The 24,901-nt window shown below is 47.0% G+C and overlaps 1 protein-coding gene across 1 annotated transcript; it reads right to left on the bottom strand.

The window, feature by feature from the left end:
* Positions 1 to 1,258: 1,258 nt before the first annotated feature.
* DGAT2 (diacylglycerol O-acyltransferase 2) lies at positions 1,259 to 23,836 on the bottom strand. Its single transcript, XM_075050459.1, has 8 exons — positions 23,797 to 23,836; positions 16,108 to 16,227; positions 14,969 to 15,076; positions 14,029 to 14,099; positions 7,730 to 7,934; positions 4,248 to 4,422; positions 3,488 to 3,690; positions 1,259 to 2,661 (listed from the first exon to the last, which is right to left on the bottom strand). The coding sequence occupies exons 1-8, from the start codon at positions 23,834 to 23,836 to the stop codon at positions 2,507 to 2,509; spliced, it is 1,077 nt and encodes a 358-aa protein (XP_074906560.1). The 3' UTR covers positions 1,259 to 2,506.
* Between the last annotated feature and the right edge of the window lie 1,065 nt (positions 23,837 to 24,901).

The following is a 24,901-nucleotide window of genomic DNA, read 5'->3' on the forward strand; positions in this document are numbered from 1 at the left end:
GCTCAGAAAGGTGATTGAAACTTGTATTAGACTAGCATGTCCTGGGCTGGTACATCGGGCACAAGATGAGATCAAAGGAAAATTCCCCTTTTATAGACTGGTGTTAAGTAGATAGAAAAGAACAATATTCAGTGGCAATCTCATGTTAGACCTTAATTAATGGGACTTCCAGCACAGCCAAGAGTTTTGGGCAGAGCTGGTCCAACCTTGCAGTATGGATGATTACAGGATATTCATTAGCGCAGCCCTTTGCGGGGCTTGAAATAATTCCCTCCCTCCTCTGCTTTAGAGGAATTTGCAAGCAGCAGCTGTGCTTTGATATAAAACTTGATAATTGAAAACACTGCTTGGAAAAAGCTCTGCAAGAACTGACCTCCTCCAGTTTGTGCCAAGGGTGGTTTCTAGTGGCTTGTCTGGTCACAAACTGTCAAAAGTGGTTTTGGCAGAGCATTCATGGCTTTTCTTGCTATGCATTTCCAGGCAAGTCACTGGAAACCCAGCCTTAATCTTTGCTAGCAAAAAAAACAGGACCAAATCTATTTTACTAGGGGTGAGGAAAAGGGGAAGCAAGCAACACACCAGGTTTATCTTCTGGAGCATTAGACTTTCAAACTCCATTAGCCAAGCCTGAAAAGGGCAGAGGATAAGACTGGCTCTCACCTTGAAGAACAGCAGTGTCAGGCTGTGAAAGTCAGCCAGCATTGATGGACCACTTCCATAGCTCGTCTGTTGCGTTGGGGCTGACCTATAACAGGCTAAACCCTCACTTGTTACTAAAAGAGCCCACATGAACTTTACAGCAATGGGTGCTATTTCTGGAGCACTTTGCACCTCCAGTGGTAGAAGGCTGGTGGCTCTGACAAGAGCTGGAAGCATTTCCTCAGCTGAGGACCAAGGATGCAATCCAGCTCTTTGTGTGCTACGCAGCAATGAAAGCCAGAGTAATTTGCTGAAAGGATCAGTAAAGCATGAACTTTCTGTAAAGTTTACTTTTCTGTAAAAGAAGTCCATAGGTGTAGGCTGCCTTAGCTCCTTATACGCCCACAGGCAAAAAACCCACCCTTAAACCACAGAGATTTGTTTAACCTTTCCTGAGTGTCCCATGCACTTCAGCGTGGGTCTGCTTCTGGACAGACCAGTCTTCTCCCCATAAAAGCCAAGGGACAGCTGCAATCACACAAACAATTGCTGTAACATGAACCCAGCCACATACCATTGCAACACCAAAGAGACCAAAGCAGCCCACTATTTTTGCCCATGTTTATTTCTAGAAATTTGTACAAAAATTGATACTCCATAATACAATAGTCTATCAAATATGACAGATGAACATTTGTCTTTAGAGGCAAGATTCCAGGAATGTGAAGTACCATCATCTTGCATGGAAGAAAGGCACATTTCGAGCTCAAAATACACTCAGCTGAACTGTTGAAAAGGCAGGTCAGACATGCAAGTAGTGCAATGTTTCAGGTTTACACATAAACACGTTGTACTCTGAAGAAATCTCACTACAAGCAGTGTTAACATCCACGTAAACATTTTATAAACACCTTAAAAAGTCACTCACTTTAGATCCTATATGTGGAAAGGCTACTCCTTTACATTCACTGGATGGAATATTTAAAAGCCATCTTTGGGCAGAAGTTACTCCTAGCTTTCCCCAAATGCTTTTGGGATCCAAAACACTTGGATGAATAGTCCCACTGCATTTACCCCTACCAGCTACCCTAAGGGTCTGCAACACTGGGGCCACACGATTGCACCATCCCACCGCTCCTAGAACTTGTCCTTGGAGTTTTGTGGCTATGAAGGAGTCCCATATTTCCAGCTACATGCCTCTGTGCAAGCAGCACCTGGGACAGACCTGCTTCTAAACTGACATTCAAAATACAAGTGGTGAAATTACAGCCACTAAAGTATCCACCACACTGTACGGATTGAGGTCCACCAGACTCATATCCTTTGGTTTCCTGGACTGCACACAGGAGGTGCCACACCAGGGGATTTGGCAACCTGCTTGTGCTTTCAGAAGGGGCTTTTCCAAAGCAGAAATGCCCTTGTGCTATGTAAGCATGTCTCAACATGGCTCTCGTGCAACATGCCTGTATTACTGCTGTCCCAGTCAAACCAACCTGCTGCTTTTTTGACTGAAAACCAGATGGAGCCTACTCTCCCAAAATAGCTCGTGCTAGTGGGTACAGTAGCTGTAGGAATGCTTCTAATCCAACAGCATTGTATAGCAGATTACAAAGGCAATCATTTCCCCCATCCAAATCCTCACAGCAATGGGGAGTTGTGCTTTTTTGGATAGAAAGACATTTGTAACGGGATTTATCCAAAGTAAAGCCTTTTTTTTTATTTTTAAAAAGTGGTCTAGCAATACTTCAAACACTTTCTGTGAAAGACACATACACCCACACATGCTTTCAAGTACACGATGACAGCTTGGACTCCTGGAGAAGATGTGTTGATTCTGAGAGAAGGAGATGCTGCTAAGTCAGTTCCTTCAGTTGACTTCCAAGACTTCAGTCTCTGGCAGGCCAAATTTGCTCTTATACTTGTCAAATAGTTTGATCAAGGAGTCCACATATATGCTGTGGTAGAAGTCCACTTCCCTCTGGGATGGATTATCAATTTTGGGGATGGTGATGGGCTCCCCAACTGATAAAAAAGGGAAAGATCCACATGTTAGGTTGAATGCTCTGTACAGCCTGGAGATTTGTCCTCTGTGGCCACAGCTATGCTAGTTCAGCACGTCCACCCTGGCATAGCATGGCTTGCCATTATAGCAGGGGTTTGCCCAATTCCTCCCAGTTTTGCTAGGCTCTGAAGCACAGCTGCCCAATACCAGGATCCTCATTGCACCTGCAGTGGTACCAAGGGCAAACACGCTGGTTTAGCTACACAAATGCCAGCAGCGCAGAGACTCTACTGCGCAAGGTGGTTGTGAAGTCCCACTTGCTTCTGTTTACAGCAGAGTGATAAATCCCTCCTCAATTAACAGGAACCAAGACTAAAAGCTGTGGTTCTTGTGTGTTCCCCTACACACACCACAAAAGCAAAAAAAGCCCTTTTTTTTCCTCTCCCCCAAAGCTTTGCTGCTTTGGGTTGGAAGACTCAGTGGCAAATTTTAGGGTTGGCTTTAAGACTCAGCTATCAGACAGCATCACGCTGCTAGTCCTAGGAGTGTGGAGGGGACAGGCTGCTTCTGACAGTAGCCATCCAAGACCAGAGAAGGTAGCAGCTACAGCATTTTTTCCCCAAAAGAGCTCACTTGCAAAACTGACTGGCAGTAGAGCATGATGGAAGGCTTGTAGCCTCTAGAAACTCTTCCAGCTCATTCCCAGCTGTGCTGGAAGGTTTTATATAGAAGGGAAAACAGTTTTATAGTCAAGACTCCAAGACCAAGCTAGAGTAGGGGTATGGCATAGACTCAGGTATGCTACTACCTAGAGAAGCACATACCATGTTTATACTAAGACCTTACCAACAGTAGTGATGGGCTTGGAGTAAGGTAATAATCCCCAGGTGTTGGAGGAGAAGAGGCCACGGCCATGAAAGATGCATGGAGCAAAGCCAATGTGCTTCTGAAACTTCTTCTGAACCCATCTTCCCCAGGAACCCTCCTCAAAGATCACCTGCTTGTACACTTCATTCTCCCCAAAGGAGTAGACAGGAACCAAGTCCGCCCTAGAAAGATGGAAAGATGTTAGGAACCCACACCCTGGTCTGCAGTCAATACTACAGCACCACACTCACTGCTGTGTACTCTTTCAGGCTGCACATCTGCAGATTTTATCGGCCAGAGCTTTGTTTGCAGCACAAGGTACTGACATAAGTCAGCCAGACTTGACATGGTATAGTAGCTATACCGTTAAGGCATGCAAGAGAATTCTGCTGGCATTGGGCCCATGAAACACTACCCAGTCAGGCACTGAATATCCTTCCATATAGTCTCGCCTCTGATTTTTGATGGACATCCCGTTTCAGACACATGGGGCTGCACAGGTGATGCCCTGTGCAGGTTACTGACACCTCCCTCTCCTTCGCCTTGGAAGCCTCCTGCTGTCCCAGGCATCTCCCTACCCTGTCCTCCGCGCAGGGGCAGAAGCCAGAGGACAGGCTCATCCACACAACACAGCAAGAGCGCAGAATGCAGAATCCATCCAAGACATCAGCTGCTTCAGGGGATGAGAGCACCTTTCATATGCTAGCAGTACCGCTCTAGCATCGAGGTTGCCTCTTACCCGTGCCGTAGAGCCAATTTCACAAATCCTTTCCGGTTTTTCAGCGTCACAGAGTTCTTCCCTGGGGTGCAGTTCAGGGACTCCGCTGCCCCTCCGACCACGATGATGATGGCATTGCCACTGCCATTCTTCGACAAGATGTAGTCTATGCTGTCACGGTTCACAGGACATATACCTGCATATCCAGGAGACAGACAAAAGGGTCAAGCTGCAATATTAAGATGATCCTGAAGACACCAGCCATACTTGTAGCAAGAAGTTTTTGCCTTGATTGCACATTGAGTTGTCCAGCTTCCCTGTGGTCATAGAGGGTTGGGAGTATTTTCAGGCAACCTGTTCCTCAACCAAACAAGCAGTTAATAGACCTAGCCAGCACTAGCCTTGGTCATAAACTCCACCAACACTAGCTCAAAAAGTTGCCCTTAACACAAAAGGCTTCAGCAAGGATTTTCTTCTGTGCTTAGTGATGCCAAAGGCAATTAAGACATCCTCCCTCCAAGTAAAGGTTGCAGCAGAAGCCGGTTTATCCTTAGGGAGGGAAAGCAAAGCAGTTGTTTTGAGGGATGAGAGTCTGAATTTGACCAGTTCCTCAGCAAAACCAAGTAGTGGAATAGGTCTTCCTTCAAGAGGATGCTTTAGTGATACAAAAAGAATAAATGGACAAGCCTTTGAGACAGATCTATTATGAATTAATTTAAAAAAAATATTTATTTTTCTGAAATAACAGCAAGCCCTTGCATGGCAAGAGCACAATCCTTTGCTGTCCTGGGAAGGAAGAGATGTATGGGACAGAGTGCTCAGTGTCTGGGAAGGTCTTTCCCTCTATCCCACACTGGAAGGGACAGGACTGCATTACCAGTGACAGCACTTCAGGCTTTAGAAAACAATCCTTGCCCTAAAGCACTGATCCCCACTCCAGGGATCTTACCATTCAGCCCAATGAAAGAGGGTACCTTTAATTTCTACTCTATTGCTTTAAAAATGCTAAGAAGTTTGATTCTCTACTCCTGAAACTCATGCTTTTATCCTACAGTTACTGTCAGAGCTTGCTCATGCCTCACATTTTCAGCCAGGATAAGCCAAGGATAAGTGCGATGCCATCATTTACATTCCCATCCACATAACAGGTCTGAGCTGTGTTGAGTACTTAAGGTCACTGCACTAGGAAGGGCAGTATTACACCATTTAATTTTAGAAGCTGATTCTGCACATCTCATGGTAGTCATCACTTGAACCAAGAACTAAATGATGAATGAGTCCTGTGGAATTATACAGGGCAAGGTCTGCAAGCCTTCATGTGTATCTGGGCATCAAGGTCACCACCTAATCCCAGCTCCAGACCACAAGGGAGCAGACCTCACTGAGACAGATCAGCTAGATTTGAAGATGAAAAACTCATTTCTTTCAGCACAGCTACATCTCTCTCTGACCATGTTTCCTTTGAAAGGCTCAGGCTATGCTTGCTGCTCCATAGGACAGCCAGAAGCCTTCATACTTCTCCCATTCTCCACACCAAGGCTCACACTGCCTACACAGCCCTGGCTAACAGAGCAGCACAGATTTATGCTCAGCCATTTCACACTTGTCAGCAGAAGGAGATTACGCCTGCTCACAGCGCTGAGCATTGACATCCTTCCTCCAGGAAATGCAACGAGACATGCAGACAAGTGGCAATTGCTGAACGGTGCTCTTTAGCACATTTACAAAGTATATGGGATTTTCTGGCCATCTCCTCATGCCTTAGAGCATCCCTCTGTAGCTCTAATCTCTAGTAGGCTATAAAATGTTGGTTTATAACCAACTGATGCATATTACAAATAAGTATGTGTATTGGTACAGTAATATTTGTTAGGATTTCACTTGAAGTGGTTGGTTCATCCACAAAACAAAGGATTGAGGGAACAATCAGCACTTCCCAAATGATGGTAAAGCCTTTGTAGTGACACCGTGAAGTTCCAGTACAGGAAAGCGAAGACAAATTATGGCTTTCAGAAAGTTAACTTTGTCCAAGAGATTACACCTATAGTCTTGCTTAAATCCTAGGTACAGAGAAGCAGAATTTCCCACTGATTTAACTGTAATGCTTGGGGATCGCCAAGCCAGCCCTGTCAGCAATGACATTGCTAATGTCTACTCCCATCTTCCTTCCAAAAAGAGGAAAGCAGCTCTGGCTGGCCACAGGATTTGTCTACCAGTCATCTTGAACAGACCGCATGTGGTTTTGTTTTTTTAAATACAGAAAGGCTGATGCTGTGTGGAAGCTTCAGCAACATATGACCTAAGTTTACAGACATGATAGACTGGAAAGCAGATCCCAACTTCTCATGCACTGCTGTCCTGTGGAATTCCCAAATTATGGGAATTCTGGACTTCACACAGCAACTTCCCTCTGTGCAGAAAGATAGAAACCAGCTTGAGATACTGCCCTTCCTAGGCAGGGACAAACACCTTTTCTGTACCAGAGCCAGTTAGTTTTCCTTTCCCTCACTGAATTAAAGCAGTAATCATGGAAACAGTCAAACCTACCAAGTTAGAGCCAAGTACAGCTACTTCTATACTCTCCCCAGCCACAAGTCGAGACTCAGCCAAAATACTGTATTAAGAGACCTGTTTTAAAGTCACTTATTGATGAGTCTGTCCAAGGAACAGCAAACAGGGTACTGGATTGTTCAATTCATTGTCTTTAAACATTAATGCCTCATCTCTACCTAACCAACAGGCATCCTCACTCTGAAAAGGAAGCTCAGGCCGTGCAAGAACACCATTTCTTTAGACTGTCAACACTGCTTCCTCTGCCCAGTCATAACCTACAAGTCCTCCATCATTAAAATACCAGAATCCATTAGAACAAACCTATTAATGTCATTCAGCAAACTTATATCATTGCCTAATCCCCGTGACCCATCTATAGGAATATATTCAGGGAAGGGACTCTTTTGAACAGCTGAAACCATGCAATACCCCAGACCCTTTACTCCTGGCAGGCACCTAAAAACATGGCTGGATGAAGAGGGCATCTATCACCACCTTAAGACCTAGATGCACGACAGCTCATGTGGTAGTGAGCCCAGAAGCAGATCTAGCCATGGTATTCACATTTCAAAGGCTAATGAATACTTTATATTTTCAGTCAGTGCAACTTCTCCATCTACCAGTACCTCCTAACAATAACTAGGACAACTTGCTTCCATATCTCCATCTTCCACACCCACAGCTAAAGAAGCCAGATATCTTTACTATGCCTTTGGACAAGAGCATCCTTGAGTTAAGGATGAATGCGGTGGAGCAGCAGTCCTCACAGCCCAAGCTAGTCTCATTTATTCACAGCTTCCTCTTGACAGCTATATGAAAGGAATGTTTGTGTGATGCTACCAGAGAGGATTGGTTATGTGAGCCTCTGCCACAGCTTTTCACTTAAAAGAGGGGAAGACAGCTCAGAGGCAAGGGCATCAGTAGAAGGAACACAGTGCGCTTGCACTTACCACCAGACATTAAGTAGTCCCTCAAAATTGGCATCCTGAAGTTCCCAGCCAGGGTAGCAAGGTATGGTCGGATCCCAGGGAATTTCTGGCCGACACCTGTGGCCTCTGTGCTGAAGTTGCAAAAGGCACCCAAGCCCATGATGCCATGTGGATGGTACCCAAAAATGTAATTCCTGGTGGTCAGCAGATTGTGGGTTTTAACCAGCTAGGAAAGAAAAGAGTGAGTTCACATGAAGACAGATATTTTCAGATAATAAGGAAAAAAAAATTGAGAAAAGAGTCAAAGTACCCAGCTTTTGTCTCTCTTCCCACCAGGAAGAACAGCCTAAGAGCTGGGCTATGGGCTATCCTGGATTTCAGAGGTAAGAGCAGCCACTTGGACTTCAGTTCCCCAAGCAGAGGGAGCAGAATAAACAGGCTGCTCTTAGACACAAAAAGACCACCAGCCAAGCAGGAATAGGGGTTGGGTTGCAGTAGCCTGTGACCTTTGTTTCTCTGCTCCTCCCAAAGGTATTCTTGCAAGCCTCTTGCCCGAACCAACCAAGTTCTTCATGGCCCTGTAACCACAACTACACCTCCTTCCAGGCCCTTTCTCAGCACATTAGTGGCTCACATCCCAGTATGAGGTGGAAAAAAAAAAATAAAAATCAGTGTCCCATAACAGAAGGAAGTTTGCTTAAAACCTGAAAAAAAGACCCAACCACTTAATATGCCTGCTGGCCACCCTCCAAGAGAGAAAATGTACAGAAGGGTGGTTTACCATTGGAAGCTATCCCTCCTTTCAAGAGGTTTTGCTCCAGCCTACGTGCCAACACGCCAACAACACACCTCAAGCCGCCCACAGCAGTGCTCTGATTTCTGCAGTACATGCTCCAGGAGCAGCGATCGTATTGGTTTGGGGTTGTGCAATATTCCTAACCGTTTACTCACCTGTTTGCACAGCATGGACACTCCAAAGCTGTCTTAGCCATACACAGCACAACCCATGCCCTGGTACCACTACTGCCAGAGGATTTTTTTTGACGTTAGAAGTAGCAGCAGCATCCCATGCATCAGAGCACCTTCCCCTGGCAGTACAAAAGCGGTCCGAGTAAGCATACAACAGGACTGCTGCATCACCCTTCAGAAGCAGGGATCAAACTGAATTTTTTTTCAGGCTGCAATGGTGCCAGTTTTTGCTGACTGCAACACCCCAGCAGCTTTCAGACTGGGACAGGACCTACAAGCCCCAGTTGCCCGTTACAGAATGAGGTGCTAAACACCTGCACCCCATCCCTCAGATTGTATATACAAAGGTCACTGTCAGCTCCTATAGGAAAAAGCGCAGATTTCCAAGACGTCACATCAGCATTACATACCCTGCTGTCTCGGCCAAGAAGCGCTTTGGCAGTAAGCAACCAAGTCCATTTTGTTGAATCATGCTACAGGGACCTGAAGTGCCATTGCGACACACCGAAGCAGCGTGCCCAGAAATTTGATTCCCTCCTCCCCACATTCCCAACCGTATCCCTAGACAAGGCTACAGCTATTTAAGACAGCAGCTGCAATACAGGCATGACAGCAGCGGGTTGAGAAGTCGACTACCCCTCTCCATGCTTCCTCTCTAGCTTTGAGGTCACGCAGGGCTCTGGGAAGTGTGTTGCAGCAGCTCTGTAGACCCCCATGGCCTGTGTCACATCACATCATCCTTTCTTTCTTCTCTTTCCCTTCTTGCCCAGTTAGTAGACAACTTTGCTTTCACTCCCCAGGGTGGGAAGGCTGTCCCTTGACCAGTTAGGAGAAACGGGGCTCCAAGACTAGACTGGAAACCACCCTTCAGGAAAGACTGGAGGGGGAAAAAAAAGCGATGATGTTGTAAGGAACCCCTCCATCTGTCAGCTCTTGCTCAGCTGTAGGAGAGACTCGAGGGCTGGTGGCTACAGACACACATGGCTTGGTTGAACCAGGTTTGTCCTTGTCTCTGAAGCACGAGGCATTTGTGAACTGAGCTTGGCAGAGCCACACATCTGCTCTCATACAGAAGACATGCTGTTCTCCTATTACCAGCCATGGCAAGCACCCTGCTCCAGCCCCTCCACCACGTGCAAGGACCCCCAGTTCCCACTGGAGCCCGTTGCTTGCATACCTTGTATGAGCCCCAGCCAAGCTGCAGCCTCACCACTCTGTTTGCTTTCCAAGACCCCCTGTTAGAGGGGCACAGGGTTGGTGATACCCACCGTGCTCACCCACACCACTTACAGAATCACAGAATTGGTGCAGGAACGAAGCGAGGGGTATGCAGGGAACTAACCCACCTGCACACCCCATGCATGGCAAGGCAGAAGGGGAATATTTGAGCAGCACCGGAGAAGCTGGACCTTCACCCCGCTGCACTAACATGCCTGTTCCCACCTGCTATCCAAGACCAGATCTGTTTCAGTGGGAGCAAAGGTCCATCCATCTGCTCTAGTAATAACAGATTTCTTTAAACAGATCTAGGCCTGCTTACAGAAGCAATTAAGCAGTGCAATTACGCTAAAAAAAAAAAGTGTTAATATTTGAGTGCTAGATACACCCAGAGAACACTATTGCCAATTTTATTTGTAGGAATAGGATGAGTAAGTAGCACATTCAAGTGTGGAGAAAGGGGACTGCAGAGACACTCCTGCTCAGCACCAGGAGCCAGCAAAGAGCAGGATGAAAACAAGTGATCTAAGTGGGTGCTCAGCCCACCTGCAAGCTGAGCAGCACAGTCACCACAGAAGCATGCAGAAAGCAGAAAGCTAGAGCTCATCCTGCAGGATCCAAGCAGCAGCAGGGAGCATATAAGCTTGCAAAACAACCAATTGCAATTACCTGCATCACATCCACCAGCACTATGGAAGAAAGGAGCTCACCTTCCCAGCAATGCAGCCTAGGATCTGAAGAAGACTCCAGGCTCTCAATATTACCACTACACCATACATAGGAAGCAAAAGCCTCCATTTCCACTCTAAGTCATCTACAACAACCAAGAAGCTTTGCCAGGAAGCCAGCCAAGCCACAGAACACAAGACAAATGCTGCAAAAAAGGTCACTGTCTTGCACCAGCCCCTGCTCTGGCACACTGCTGAGTCTCCCATCTCAGCAGGAGACGGAGAACATCTCAGAGCACACACCTGAAACGCTCCCCGCTTGACAAAGGTGAGCCAAAGGTCTGCAGCCCTCGCTATCTGAAGTGCTATTGCCTGCGGAGATAAGCGGTAGCTCTGCTCGCATGCTCGAGTGACCGCTTCTTTACCTAAACAAGACCTTTAGATTGTGGCACTCCCAACGTGACATCCTCCGATCGGCAGGACGCGTTTGGGAGGCTGCTGGGACCTCGCCAGCCCCTGCAGCAGCAGGGCTGAGCCCAGCCAGGCACGCAGCACCGCGCTCACACCTGCAAGAGCTCAGGCTTTACACGGCAGTCCAGCACCAGGATTTAGCTCACTGGAAGCTTCCTCAGCTGCTTCGTGCACCGCTTAGCTTAAAGCACTATTTGCAAGGCCAGCCACTAAGCAGCAGACAAACTTAAGCTTCTAGTGCCCTAAAATAGCTTATTACTGTCAGAGCAGCTGCATGAAGCCCCAGTGAATGTGGGCAATCTCTGCTCATGCTGAGGAATCGAGCCAGATTCAGGCTGGTTCCTAAATCCACCTGGTATTACAAAATATGACCTGGTATCTCCAGATACAGGTACAATAGTCCTACTGCTGTTTCAGGGTGGGAGGCACTGCTGACTCAGGCAGCAACCAAGCCTAATCAGCATAAATATCAGAGCAGAGCCTGCTTTATCAGAGTAACTGCATCAGAAGCAAGCCTGATGCCAGCACATAGAGCCATGGAGGGATGCAGCAGACCTAGCCACAAGTTCTAGCATACAGCTTCGTCAGACATCGATACTGGTGGTGTTTCAGTCTGGCCAGATCCAGCCTGCATCCTCAAGATCAAGCTCACGCCAGCCAGGTACAAGGAAACCCTGGCCTTCAGATCTGCAGCCACTGAGGACGTTAACTAAGAGGACTCCCCTCCCAGGTTTTTGGTGCTACAGCTGTCACCCACTGGGAGCTGGGTCCCTATTCCTGGGGAGGTGGCCTTAGGGTTTTGGGAAAAAAAAATTAAAAACTGCAATACTGCTTCCTATTTATTTCCTGGAATAGGATATTAGCTCACATTTTACTCCTAATGCAGGTGGTACCTGCGCTGATATGGACGCAGCTAGCACAGCTCTATGTGCAGAGCTTGCAGAAGCTGTGTTTAGCATTACACGTGCCACTGGTGAGATTGTCACTGGTGTGATCTGTCCTCGCAGTGCTCAGTGGACACGTGGCACACGATGAGGTGCAGCGGATGACTGCCCCAACAAACCACGAGCCAGGGAGAGAAACCAAGCCCTGCTAAGCCATTACACAGACAGTTCAGGATCCAGTCAAGGTGAATTTTGCAGACAGAAGATTTAAACAAGTGATCCTCTCTAGACCAGCCTCCCTTTTGACTGAAGGCAGGTAAATAGTTTATCCAAGGAGTTCCCACGGTCTTAGCAAGTCCAAGCCAAAGCCATTCTGGCGGTTGGTAGCACTTCTTACAAGAGGTAATATTCATGGTTCATCCTGTAAGATCAGTCCCATAACTGGAGACAACCACCTCTAACACCTCCCAGCCCCATGATCCCTGCAGCAGCTTTTAAGAGCCATGCAGCCAGCTGGCTGTTCCCCCATAGCAGGTGCAGGAGTGATCCCACAGCTGTCAGCCCTCATGTTCTGCCCTTTGCATACCAGTTACCAGTGGGCTTTGCAAACTTTGCACAACTCTACCCCCTTAGTGACAGTGGAATTACGGCCATAAGGGGTTCCTGGAAGTGGACTGCATGAACTAGTAAGTATTTACCTAAAAACAGCAGAGCAGTTCAGTTTATTTACCCAATCTCTTCTCTAAACCTACTTGAACAACCCAACTGTTTGACAAACTTCTAATATCTGCAGCAGATCTGACCCGCATGGCTGGTGCAGAGCATGTTTCCATGAGGACAGGGGCTAAATATGCCATCAAAGGAGTGGTGAAACAAGGGGACCAGTCGTTACCGATGACCCTTTTGAATCTATTCTTTCATTTTTTCCCCCAGGAGAAACTAGGCCATTTCAGCCTTCAGCAATATCCAGAAGGCAGAGTTTGTTGCAGTACTGAGGACTTTGTACTAGAAGACAACACATTTAAGACCCATCTTCAACACTAGAGCATATTCTGTTCTCCATTAGCTACAAGACCGAGGTCAACCAGCCACGTGCAGCCTGCACTGCTGCAGTCTGTTTTTCCATGCATTCCTACACTTGCCACTAATTACCTGTTAACAGCAGCAAGAGTGTCGCAAGAGGTTTGTTCCCCAACAGCATGTTCAGGCACCCTGAGAGTTCGAGTGACTTTGCAAAGGAGGAATCCAGTCTATGCCACTTCAGCTTCCTGCTGGAATTGGATTCTCTACTGCCTTCTGAGGCTGGACTATCTTCAGAATGGGTAGCTCAAAAGCCATGGCAAGGTCCCTCCCTTCTGCTCAGGCTGAGTAAGACTTGCCAACAGCCTTACCTAATAGCCCTTTCAGCCCTGTGTCCTTCCAAAGAGGATCAAGTTCCCTCCTGGCTGAATTTGGCCCCTGCTCCCTTCCAAGTCCTTTAGCTAATTCTGCAGTCCCCAGAGCAGACTGGCAGCCCTGTTCTCTGCAACACATCTGAATAAGCAGGGAAAATACAAGCAGAAGGTGAGCAAGTTACAAGCTGGAGAACTGGAGCTACTTCCACTGCTGGAAACCCCCCTTCCCCAAAGCAGTGAGACTTCAGAGCTGATTTCGCAGCTCCCTGTGAAGTGGTAGAGGGTTCCCAGCTATTCTTACCCAATACACTGCTGCCCTAGGGTGTAACTGGAAAACAGACCAAAACTGAGCTGGATTTACAAGAGGGGAACAGAGTGAGAGCTAGGCACAACACAGGAGTGCTGCAGCACAGAAGAGAAGTTGGAGAGATGAACAGCCAGCCTTACTGCTACAGGGCAGATTGCCTCAAGAAGTCTGGTGATAAGACCATCAGAAGCAGCAGCTTCTACAAATCATGATCACTGGTGATGCATTTCAGATTTTATAACCACAGCTGCTCCAAGCAGTAGTATGGCAAGGGTAAGCGAGCCATGTCCTGCTTACAGTTCAGCATCTTGGATAGACTAGTGCAGGTACAACATCATCTCCACAGGGGTTATGACAATTCAGTCTAAAACAGTTAAGTCCCAATGCATAGAGTTAAACTGTTACTTACTCTTATTGGAAAATAATCCCTGAAGTACCTCCATATAGCCCAGTTTCTCACCCATTGGGATCTTCTGCCACCTGAAGAGGAAAAAAAAATAATCCTGTTTTTAAAGCTCTTTCCACATGGGTGCCCACCAAGAAGCCTAGAGGACTCCAGACGGTTTGCTGTCTCTAGAGGAATAAATTGTTGATTTCTCTAAGTGAGACACCTGCATCTTTCACTAAAATCAGGTGAAACCAGCCATGCTCAAGACTTCAGGGTACTTCAAGCTAATTAAGGTCTGACTACAAATTCAGGGTAGGATCTGACTTGATAATCTCTTGTAGTTGGGCCATGGACAATTCAAGCTAGAAACAGCTCACTGTTAACCTCAGATTCATCCTTTGGGAAAGGCCAAGATTCTGGAGGATTTCAGTGTTCTTGAAGCAATGGAGAATTGTGCTAATCTGGCTATGAAGGGAGTTGCCATCAAAGCTTGTTGTCATTGCTGTAATGGGTTCTCAGAGCTGGTTTCTACAGGGTATTCTCTGAAATAGTCTTCTGCTTTATTTGCAGCAACACTAACTCCATAGGGGAGCCACATCTTAATAGTCTCACCATAGTCTGAACCTTGCAAGAGCTGGAGAGGACAGCAAGATCTTGAATCTTTATGCAGATCTTTCTGACCTACAGAAAGAACCTAAGCCTTATAAATATGTTGCTGAAAGCCAGCAGTGGCATTATATTAGTGAATGTGATCTTGTATTACTCTCAGCATCAACAAAACCTGCAGTCACTGCTTATGCTGAGGGCTGACATTTGTATGCTTCACTGAATACTACTTTTGGTCAGCAATTCAGCCAAGTCCCATTAAGAAGGGAGGTAGCCCATTACAAGGAAGTGCTTTTTTGTCCAAATATGAGGACAGGGACACTTAAACAGCAAGGATTTATTCTGCAATATTTACCTTTCTTTGGTGTATTCCAGTCAAATACCAGCCAGGCTAAATATAGAGCAGCAATCGCCCAGCAATCTGTGCACAGTATGTACATGAGGATTAAAGTGCAAGCAACACCTGGATAGGTCCAAGAAAGAGAAGAAAACAAGGTTGCATCAGGTTTTGGTCTGCATTTACACTTGCATTAAGAGCCCCTTGCCTTTTGACCCTTCTATACTGAAGTCTTAGTCTCAATCTGATGTCATTAATCCTCAATCAAATCGGATTTGGCTAAAAACCCCTTATGTAGGACTGAGACAGCTTCCTCTAAAGCTACCCACTTTGAAGTACCTCAACCTTCCCTTCATGGTTTTCTTCTAGACTACCTCCAGGTAGGGCAGCTGCTTCACTGGGCAAGAGGAAGACTTTATGAGCATCAAGATTTCTTTGTGGCCTGCACCAAGGGGGTTTCTTCCACAGCTACACAAGTCTTCCACACCTTACACCAGATCTATGCCAGCCACCCCAGCAGGGTGCCAGAGATCCCACTCACAAGCGATGCTGCCATTTTAGCACAAACTAAATTGGGCAGGAACAGCGAGATTTGCTTGACTGGCTGAAATTGGCATCTTTCTCCAGTTTAATTATCAACAATAGTATGGAGAAGAGCAGCCTGAGGCTTCACGTAACAGAAGTACCCAGAGACAGTCTTTACTATTTCACTGGTTTAACACAAACACTTCTTGCCCATCTCTGGTACCTCTTGGAAGGAGGCCAAGCCAAGAGGAAGGCACTCCTGTTGCAGTCAGTTGCATCAGTTACCAGTTGGCTTCTAAGAAATTTCTTCTCTGTGGGCATTCCCATGGGTGAGCCAGGTAAGAGATTTCCAATGGCTTCAGTCTTATTTGTATGGTAGACACAGACATGAGCTAAACGTCAGTAGGTGTTTCCATAGCTCCTGTGTTTTGCTAGAGCCAGGTGAAGTCATTTACTGCCAAAAAATCAAAGTATGCAAGTGTGCTTTACAATAGCCACACACCCCAGGAACTGTCCTGCTGCAATGCACATCCAGTAATTAATGCTTATATAAAAGTTTAAATTTTTGCTTTAAAATTCTTCCAGAATTAAGGCAAAAAAAGCTTTGCTTTAGGCCGAAGGGTGTTACTTACCCATGATAAGGAAAGTGAGAACCCATTGCAGCACAGAGATGATCTGGAGTTGTTTCTCTACTTTGGATTTAGATAGCCAAAACAAATCCTGCAGAGCAGAAAGAATGCTCGATCCTGTGCCTAAGAAAAAAAGAAATAAAGTTACATTTGCACACTGAGCAAAGATAACAATATTTTCCTTTCAAATAGGAGGTTTTAAAACCAATGTTCCTGCAGTTTGCTTTTAGAGCAAGGCTTGCCAAAGGCTAATATTTCCCACGGAGTTTAAGCATCCTGGAAGGGAAAGGGTTGCTATCTGCAATCATCCAGCTGCTTTGGGGATACTGGAGGGGTTTAATGGGTAACATCAGTTCCCAGCTGAGCAAGCCTCTATTCACTTGGCCATAGGAGTGCGGAGGACGCCAACACACGGCCCTAACACAAGCCCCCGCTTCAAACTGCCGGTTCCTGGAAGTGGTGGTTGGTAAGAGGGAAACCCATGAGTTCACCCTAAGATAAAGATCAGGTGCCCCAAAGCGGAGGCAAGCACACATCAGGCTGTGGTCTGACCTGTTGCTCATCAGCCCTTCAGCGGGTCTGTTGCACAACTCCTGCGTGCGTGTTCAAGGAAAGCTCGGCACTCCAGCCTGACACAGCAGGCAGCTCGAGGGCTGGTTGAGCAACGCCTCGACCCGTGACCCCGAGGATCCACAGCTCCAAGGGTAAGGAAAACTGTCACAGCGTTTCTAAAGCAGTAAATTGAGGAAGGAAGGAATCAAAAGCCACTCTTTTAGAAGTTTAAGCTGTTCAAGTGGGGAGAAACACAAGTAAAAAACTGAAGTGAAAGACTTGATTTCCATATGAGGAACCACCCACTGCCGTGTTTGCTGATATGCTCAACAACCTCCAGAAAGAAGCACTTGCAAGTGGGTTTTCCTTCAGTTCTCTTCATTATTTTACAAGCACCATAATAACTGGCTAAAATGCAAATCAAGCTGCTGGCCTATGAACAAACCAGGAGATGTGTTTACGTATTTCCTTTTCTGTTTAAGGATCAGCCTGTTATTAGAAGGGATGTGATGCTGCTAAGCAGCTATTACATTGAATGGGTTCAGTCCTTGCTGTTGTTGGCAAGGCGTGACACTGTTGGTGGTGATGCTATAGCAAGTGCTCACACTTAGTCAAATGAACGTGATTGAAAAGAGCTTCTTCTCTAGATACAGACAGGTACTAAAATTTTTGATATTTTCTACAAAGAAATTTTCACTGATGCATCATTTAAATATGCAAAGCATCTCTGCAGTCTTCGCTAACTCCTGCCCTTTCCGATAGTCTAGTTCTGCACCTGCAGAATTGCTGTATTAGCTTTGCAGCTTCTTTGCTGACCCTTTTAAATGCCATTTAATGTTAAGCCTGCACATGGTCCCTACGCTGACATCTATGTGCCTTCCTGAATGTTTTCTGCTAATGAAGGACAGCAGGGAGCCATACCAGAGGCTGCAGTCTAAACCCAGAGCCAGCCCACCCAGCTCAGACCCTTGGCTCTGCTTGGTCTACGTTGAATGAATGATCCTAGCAATGGGTTGGGCATTAACTACCCCGAGCAGACCAAGTTTTGGTCAAGGATAGATCATGTCACTGCAACTGCCGGTAAACTGAAGCCTACAGCACTAATCCAGCCTGAAGCAGCAGCTAGAGTTGAAGGCTGTTCTTTACAAGCTAATGTAGTACAGTATTAAGAGTGAATTCAACAAGTATCTCTCTCATTTCTTGGATGAGACAGGAGAATGTGTTGAGTTAAACTGTCACCATGGACTGATTTGCAACACTGGAGTACCTAAGCAGGAAGACTCAGAAATCCAATGCTGCAGCTCTTCACATTTGGCAGTAAATCCCCAAATTTGGGGTAAGTGATAAACTCCACCCCATTTTTTACAGAGTCACCTGTCCAAGGGTAAGAGAAACCTGCCATTCCTCCTGAGGGGCCACCGCCGCGAGGCAGCCTCTACCACAGCTCTAGGAACTTGCTGTCCCAAAAACCTGGTTTACACAATTGCACATGGACAGACCTCATGTGGTCTGAGGACTGCTAGATACTAGTTTAAAGGAAGCTTTTAGCAATAGATGTGTTACTGTCTCTGTCCTCAAAATAAGCCAAAAGTCTTACAGATGATTTGTGATCCGTAATAAAAGCCCAGCCCCATGTAATTTATCCTTCCAGCACCTGCACTTACACTACCAAAACATCTTTGGATTGATGAATTCAACACTCCAGCCTTGGATCAGCTAGATCGCTACCCTCTTCCCCCAAAGAGAACAACTGTTTATCCCTCCAGATGAGAATTTGTACTTCAGCATTTTCTAGATGCTTTCACAAATTGTAGGCATTGCTAGCCCTGTAAATAGACCGGTATTGGGTAGCGCAAGTCAACCCGTCAACTTGTTTCCTGAACCACATTAAGCTTTTTGTGGCAGCGTTCAACTCTTGCAGACAGAGGGAAGGCACAGGTTTGGCAGACAGCTCTGAGCACCTGCCCTTGGACAAGTGGTGTCCTGGGTCAGCTATTTTCTGAAAGCAAAAACATCCTTCACAGACATCAAGATTCCCAACATCAGAAAAGCCAGTAGTTACCATGGGCTGAATAATAGCAACATTTAATTCCCGGTTGAGGACATAAAAGAAGTCCAGTGGCAATGGGCAGGGCTGTCACTTGGCAAGTGCATCTGCCTGTGCACCGTCTACCTTTGCACCAGCAACCTGCACGCTCCACACGGACCCAGTGCATCAACTGCAGGCTGGGCGATTACAGATTTTAGTGCTGAGACAGCCATTTCCAGCCAGTCCTGAGCTTGCTGTTCATCATGGCAGACTTAACACTTTGGGCATTCAACCCTCCATGCAAGCCTTGCCTCCTTTCTCCTTCAGCCAGGAGGCATTTTGGGGAAGACCTTCCATGCTCTGGAGAACCACGCCGGTTACTGGTGACACAGAGGAGAAGAGCTTTGACAAGTCAACAGAAGTGTGTTTTTTGGGGACTCAGCCACAGCAGAGTAACCCAACACTGATAACTTGGGTTCAGTTCTTTAAAGAAAACCCTTCCTTTTAAGGGCTCACCTGTGGGCCCATGCCAAGCATCGTTCATATATTAAAAACCCAAAGGAGAATTGAGCATAGGAAAGAATTTCTCTAACTTTCAGGAAATACATTAGCCTAATAACCAAGTTTAATAAGGCCCATTAGACATACCTAGGATTAATTTTGAGGCAAAGGACACCGTATACCCCAGCCTTTGGTATCCATTTGTATCAGTCTTTTCCCAAGGAAATATTCTGAATCTTGGAGAAACACAGACCTCCATCTTCTACTGCTGAATTCAGTCGCTTACGCTGTGCTGGCCACCCAGCGCAGCCCCTGGAGTGTTTCCCAGGTCCCTGTTCCAGAACTGGACAGCCTGACTGTTTGGGGTCACAGCCTTAACAACCCATGTCTACATGGTAGAGATCTTGGCAACAGCTTTCCTGGTCTCAGATGAGATCCTGAGCCCCTCAACTCACACCCTGGAGTACTGATGGGACGGTCCCTGCACCAAGCCACACATGGCTCTCAAGGATGCTCCTTGTCAAGATGGCCAGTGACTTCTCCAGGAGACATTACTGCTGCTCAGTGACAGCAGCCATCTGCAGCCTTCCAAAGAAGCTCAGTGACATTAGCCAGCTGTCCCCCAACTGTTGATGGGCTTACTACACTTTTATCATTTAATTCCAGCAACCATCAAACGCAGGAGATGCTCCCCAGAAGATCCTGGAGTCGATGCAGGGTTTGACCAAGCACCCGACTCATGCCTGCAACACAGACGCAGCTAGGGACAGCATCTGGTGCACTTCCAGCACAGTTTATTTCAGATAAAGTGCTCAAACACCATGATTTATCTAAGCAGGGAAGCAGAACCAAATGTCCCAGGAGTGGAAGTAAACAGAACTTCACACTCGGGCACCAGAAAACCCAATCAACAGCACTTAATTAAGAAACAGCCAAATAAATTGACTGAGAGGAAGTACAAGCGTTACAGATAGTTAAAAATACACTGAAAGCTTGTTAAAGCCAAGCTTCATCTGCTACCTTTTCAAGACAATTAGCATGTTAATTCTTGGCCAAGAATTATACTGCATCACACAGCTTTAGAGAAAAAACAAATTAGATCCTCCAAAGCAGAAGGTGCAAATGGACATTTTGAGCTACATATTTGGCAGAGAAGCTGACACTGGAGGCATAACAAAGCTATATTAGATAAACAGACCAATATTAGGATACTTGTGAGCACCCAGCCTCCCATGCAAGAGCAGGAGTCTGCACAGCAAGCTGCTGCATCAAAAACAACATCTGTAAAAGCCCTTCAGCAACACGAATTATTCTGTGCCTTAGGTTTACTCAGATGCCCCAGCTGCAGTGCACAAGCTCTCTCCACTTCCAGCTCTGTTAGTGGTACTAGATAGTGAATAATTTGTTAGAGAATAACGAATGACCAGTGTGGGGTATAGTTATCCTGCCCTGTACACAGCTGTCTAGCAGTTTGCTCAAGCCCCAGGAGACTGCTCAATAATCCCATATTATCTGCAGTAAAGAATGCCTACAACTGGAGGTCAACAACATAGTTAACAGGGACATGCAACAATTATTTCAGCCCCTTTAGAAAGGGGCTGGGCTTCTGCATAGCAAACAAACAAATCTGTTATGACATATATCTCGTGTTAGATCCGCATTTACTCGCAGCACTGAACTTGGCCTTCAGTCTCGACAATCACAGCTGTATGCGGGTTAAAGTGATGGAACCATGCATGTAGACCCACCTGCCCTAGACCAGCCAGCAGTTTTAGATTTAAGTCATCAAGACTTAATAGCTCTAGACAAGAGAAAGGGAACCATCCTACTACATCTCCTCAGTGTGTCCAGGAGAGGCATGTAGGAGCTCTATAAGAAGGGCTCAGTCACGAGCAAGTCCAGACCTCTACGTCCCAGGCGGTTTTGTCAAGAGGAGACAGCACAACAGAGCCAGCAGTGATGCTGTACTCCCAAAACAGGAGCCCCCAGGTGTCCCCCTCAAAGCAGAAGTGAGGTCTGCCAAACCTCAGGTGCAGCATAAGACTAACTCCAAGGTAAAGTTAAGCAAAATCATCTTCCTCACCCCAAACTTTTGTAAGAAGAAATAAGATTAGAAGAGATACTTCAGCAAAGGACAGCCTTTAAATGCTCTGGTCACACCAGCATCCTTCCTCGGGAGAGCAGAGCACCTGGACAGCCTGTGGCCAAGGTGGGTCAGGTCAAAATGAGGAGCTGACAACCCCTTCTACCCAAGCAAAGGGTCTCGAAGCATCATCCAACCCTAGGCATTGGTCCGAGGTCTGCTCTGAGTTTTGCAATACTGGGTTGGTGTCTAGGAAAGTTCCCCTGCATACAGGCAGGGATGGATAGAGAAGCAGATGCCTGCACCTTTTTTTTTTTCCCCCCCTCATTTTTAAATAGGATCAGACTTTCAGCCGAATTCACAAGCACTGGGACAAAGCCAGATGCCAGGCAAGCAAGATGACTGAAGGCCAAAGGACAGTATGAGCCATTCAGACTCTCACCCCACAAAAGTCAGCCCTTCGCACAGGCAAAATATTTGGAAAAGGCATTCAGGGAGGTAGAAAAAAAAGTCCAGTGGGTTTGTTCTAAATACCCTATGTAGTGGGAGAAGTTACCCAACATGATCAAGCAGCACGTGAGGTCCTGTGCATGAACCGCTGCACCACGTCGCCTCTGCCCATCTTTGATCTGCAGGGTCCCACGTCATCACCTCCAAAGCCCAGCCCGAGTCTGAGCTCCTCTGGCAGGCACCTGGCTTTTGCTTTGAACAGGCAGGCTTTGAAGCTGGTCCTGCACTTGGTTGCCCGTGGCAGGCTACAGAACTGGCAAGGGGTTGCGTTGGTGGATGCTGCAGTCACCAAGGCAACATCTCCCATCTTCCCAGGCAGAAGCACATGAAGAAATGAGTAAGGAAGCACAAATATCACTGCAGGACCCCCACGAGGCGCCTCAGAGGAAAACTGACCTGAGGAGAGTTAAGACAGCTTTCCATCGCTAAGCAGGATTATCTAGAGATGAGGCCAATCACTGTCCCTAAACCACACTCCATTTTGAATTATGCACGTGTCCTAGATCCATCATCAACACACCAGAGCCAACAAGGTGGCCACTGAGGTCTCGGGTCAGCCCTACATATTTTATAGGTCTCCTGAATGATTTATTCTCTGTACTTGGCTTGCAGCTCACATGCTGTTAATTCAAATGACCTCTCAACTCAAAACATCACTTGTCCTCAGCTAGTTGCATAAGCAAGCTAAGTTACTTTAAGGACCAGATCCGAGCGTGGGAAACACATGTGGATCTCTTCTCCAATCAGTTCAGAACTGATCCTATACATCCATCTGGAATATTGGCAGGCACCACATCTTTCTGACAGAGATGAGCACCAGCAGCTCTACATGCAGGACTGGGCAGGGCATGGTGCAAAACCAAGAGCTTCGGGGTTAATTCACCAGGTTGAGGTCCTCATAGCTCTGGTAATGATTTACTTAACCAACAAGCCATTTCACAGGTCTCTTCATCCCAGGAAGAATTGGTATTTTGCTTTTTCAGGGCAGAAAGCCTTTTGCAACACAGACAGAATGATCACTCAAGGACCCTCCACAGGGTAAACTGTCGTCCAAGCCACTTTCCTGCAAAGCTCCCACTGTTTGCAAGTCCTGACACTTCTCTAGACAAGCACCCTTGCAGGAGGGGAACGGGGCTCTACCAAGCAAAATATTTAGATTTGTTGAATTTATTCCTGCAAGATCCCTAGAGCTACTTTTACAAGCACGCAAGAGACCTTGTGGTTTGGGATTTCCCATCCTGTCTTTCCAACATCTTTAACCTGCATGTTTCAGCCTGCAGCAGGAAGCGTTCGGCGTCTGCAGCAGCTCTGCCCATGATGGGTGTCAGTGACTGACACCCAACCTGCTCCTCTCGGCGAGGAAATGACTTACCAGCATGGAGGGTTGTAAAAGCAAACTTGGCTCTCTGCTTCCTAACACAAAACCTCGCTTTCGCACTCAGTCTTCAACTCCCTATTATAAAGCAACAACAAATAGCAATGCTTTTTCTTCTCCCCTGTTGGTGTAGGTGTGGGGAGCACAGCATTACAAAACAAGGCTGCAACAGTGAATTTTACCAGCCATGCAGCGTTGATAAAACTACTACAATTTCCTTCCTACCAGCACAAGGAAGAAAAAAAAAAAGGCTGATTTTTAAGCGAGAGCCACACACCCGCATTTCGCCAGGGTGCAGACTCACTTCGAGAAACCAGAGCCCTTTGCAACAGCTTCGGGAAAGCAGCCCGACCCTCCAAGCTCGCTAAAAAAGCAAAACGAGCTCAGAGAGCTGTAATCCTCACCCCTAAGCAAAGCTGCAGCAGCCTCCCCGCCATTGCACATTGCTTTCCCCCCCCTCTTCACCAACCGCTCCGGCAGGCGGGAGGAAAAAAAAAGGGAATAGAATAGAATAAATAAAGCTGAGCTCTTTCAGTGCTGCTTCCACCCTCCCCTACGCCTTGTTGTCCCACCGGGATGCTGTTCCCCCACCTCAGCATCCTCCCGGTACCCACTTCTACACCCCCCCATCCTCCCTGGTACCTCGCAGCACCCCGGAGTAGGCAGCGATGATGGTCTTCATGGTGGGGGGGAGTGGGTGGGGGGGGTCTTCAGGTCCCAGCCATGGGATGGAGAAGGGCACCCGGCTTCCAAAACCCCGGTACAGCCGGCGAGTGGGAGAAGAACCGGCTGCGCATCCCTATATAGCCCCGGGAGGAGGAGGAGGAGGAGGAGGAGGAGGGCGGGGAAGGGCGGGTCCGGGCAGGACGCCTGGGTCTGGGGAAGGGGGGGGGGGAGAAAGCTCTTGGCCCCGGTGCTGCAGCTTGTTGCATGGGATGGGAATTTGGGGAGGGGGAGGACAAAGCGAGGGGAGCACCCCCAGGCCCCCTGCAAGGTGTTTCCCTCCCTGTTTTCCTTCTCCCCCACGGGAGGGGTGGGGGGAAATCCCCCCCCCCCCCCAAGCCCTCGTTAGCTGGGGGTGTTTTAAGATGGGGTGGTCCTCTTCTTGCTCAAGTGGTCTCCTAGCCCACTCCTGGCTGATTTTATCTTCTCCAGTGGGATTTGGGAGATCTGGGTTCCTAAAAGCGTCGTGAAATTAAGACAAAAGGTAGAAAAGAGAAAATTTTAGGAGTTTTAGTAACAGAAGCTTTAATGGTTTCATTAAGTTTCATTTTCATTAAGATAGCCTGCCACAACCACTGAGCAAGCCTCATTTTCTTCTCCTAGCAAGATGTTTAAGGATCTACTCAAGACATCCATAAGAAACCAGGGGTCATTTAGGTTTGCATCAAGGTTTTAACGTAGCTGCACTTGCCAAGAGATTCCTATGGATTTTTACAGATGGGGACAGATGGGTCTGTCCCAGCTCCCATGACATTAAACCAGATTCTTTATAACAGGGTCATGTCTGGCCCTGTGGTTAAAGGGGGGGGATTTTGCTACACCCCTGGGCAAAGGCTCAGACCTCTGCTCCTTTCCTAATTTCAGTTTCATCTTCTGTAATTTGGAGAAAATAAAAAGAATCTGCATTTGAGAAGCACTTTGACATCCCTCAAGGAAAATCCCATTGAAAGCAAGGAGCATGTAGAGCTCCCCATATGCGGAGGACAGGTAGCAATCACCACTGAAACACACACACACCCCCAAA

Source organism: Buteo buteo, chromosome 18 (genome assembly GCF_964188355.1).
Source record: "Buteo buteo chromosome 18, bButBut1.hap1.1, whole genome shotgun sequence".
Lineage (NCBI taxonomy): Eukaryota > Metazoa > Chordata > Aves > Accipitriformes > Accipitridae > Buteo > Buteo buteo.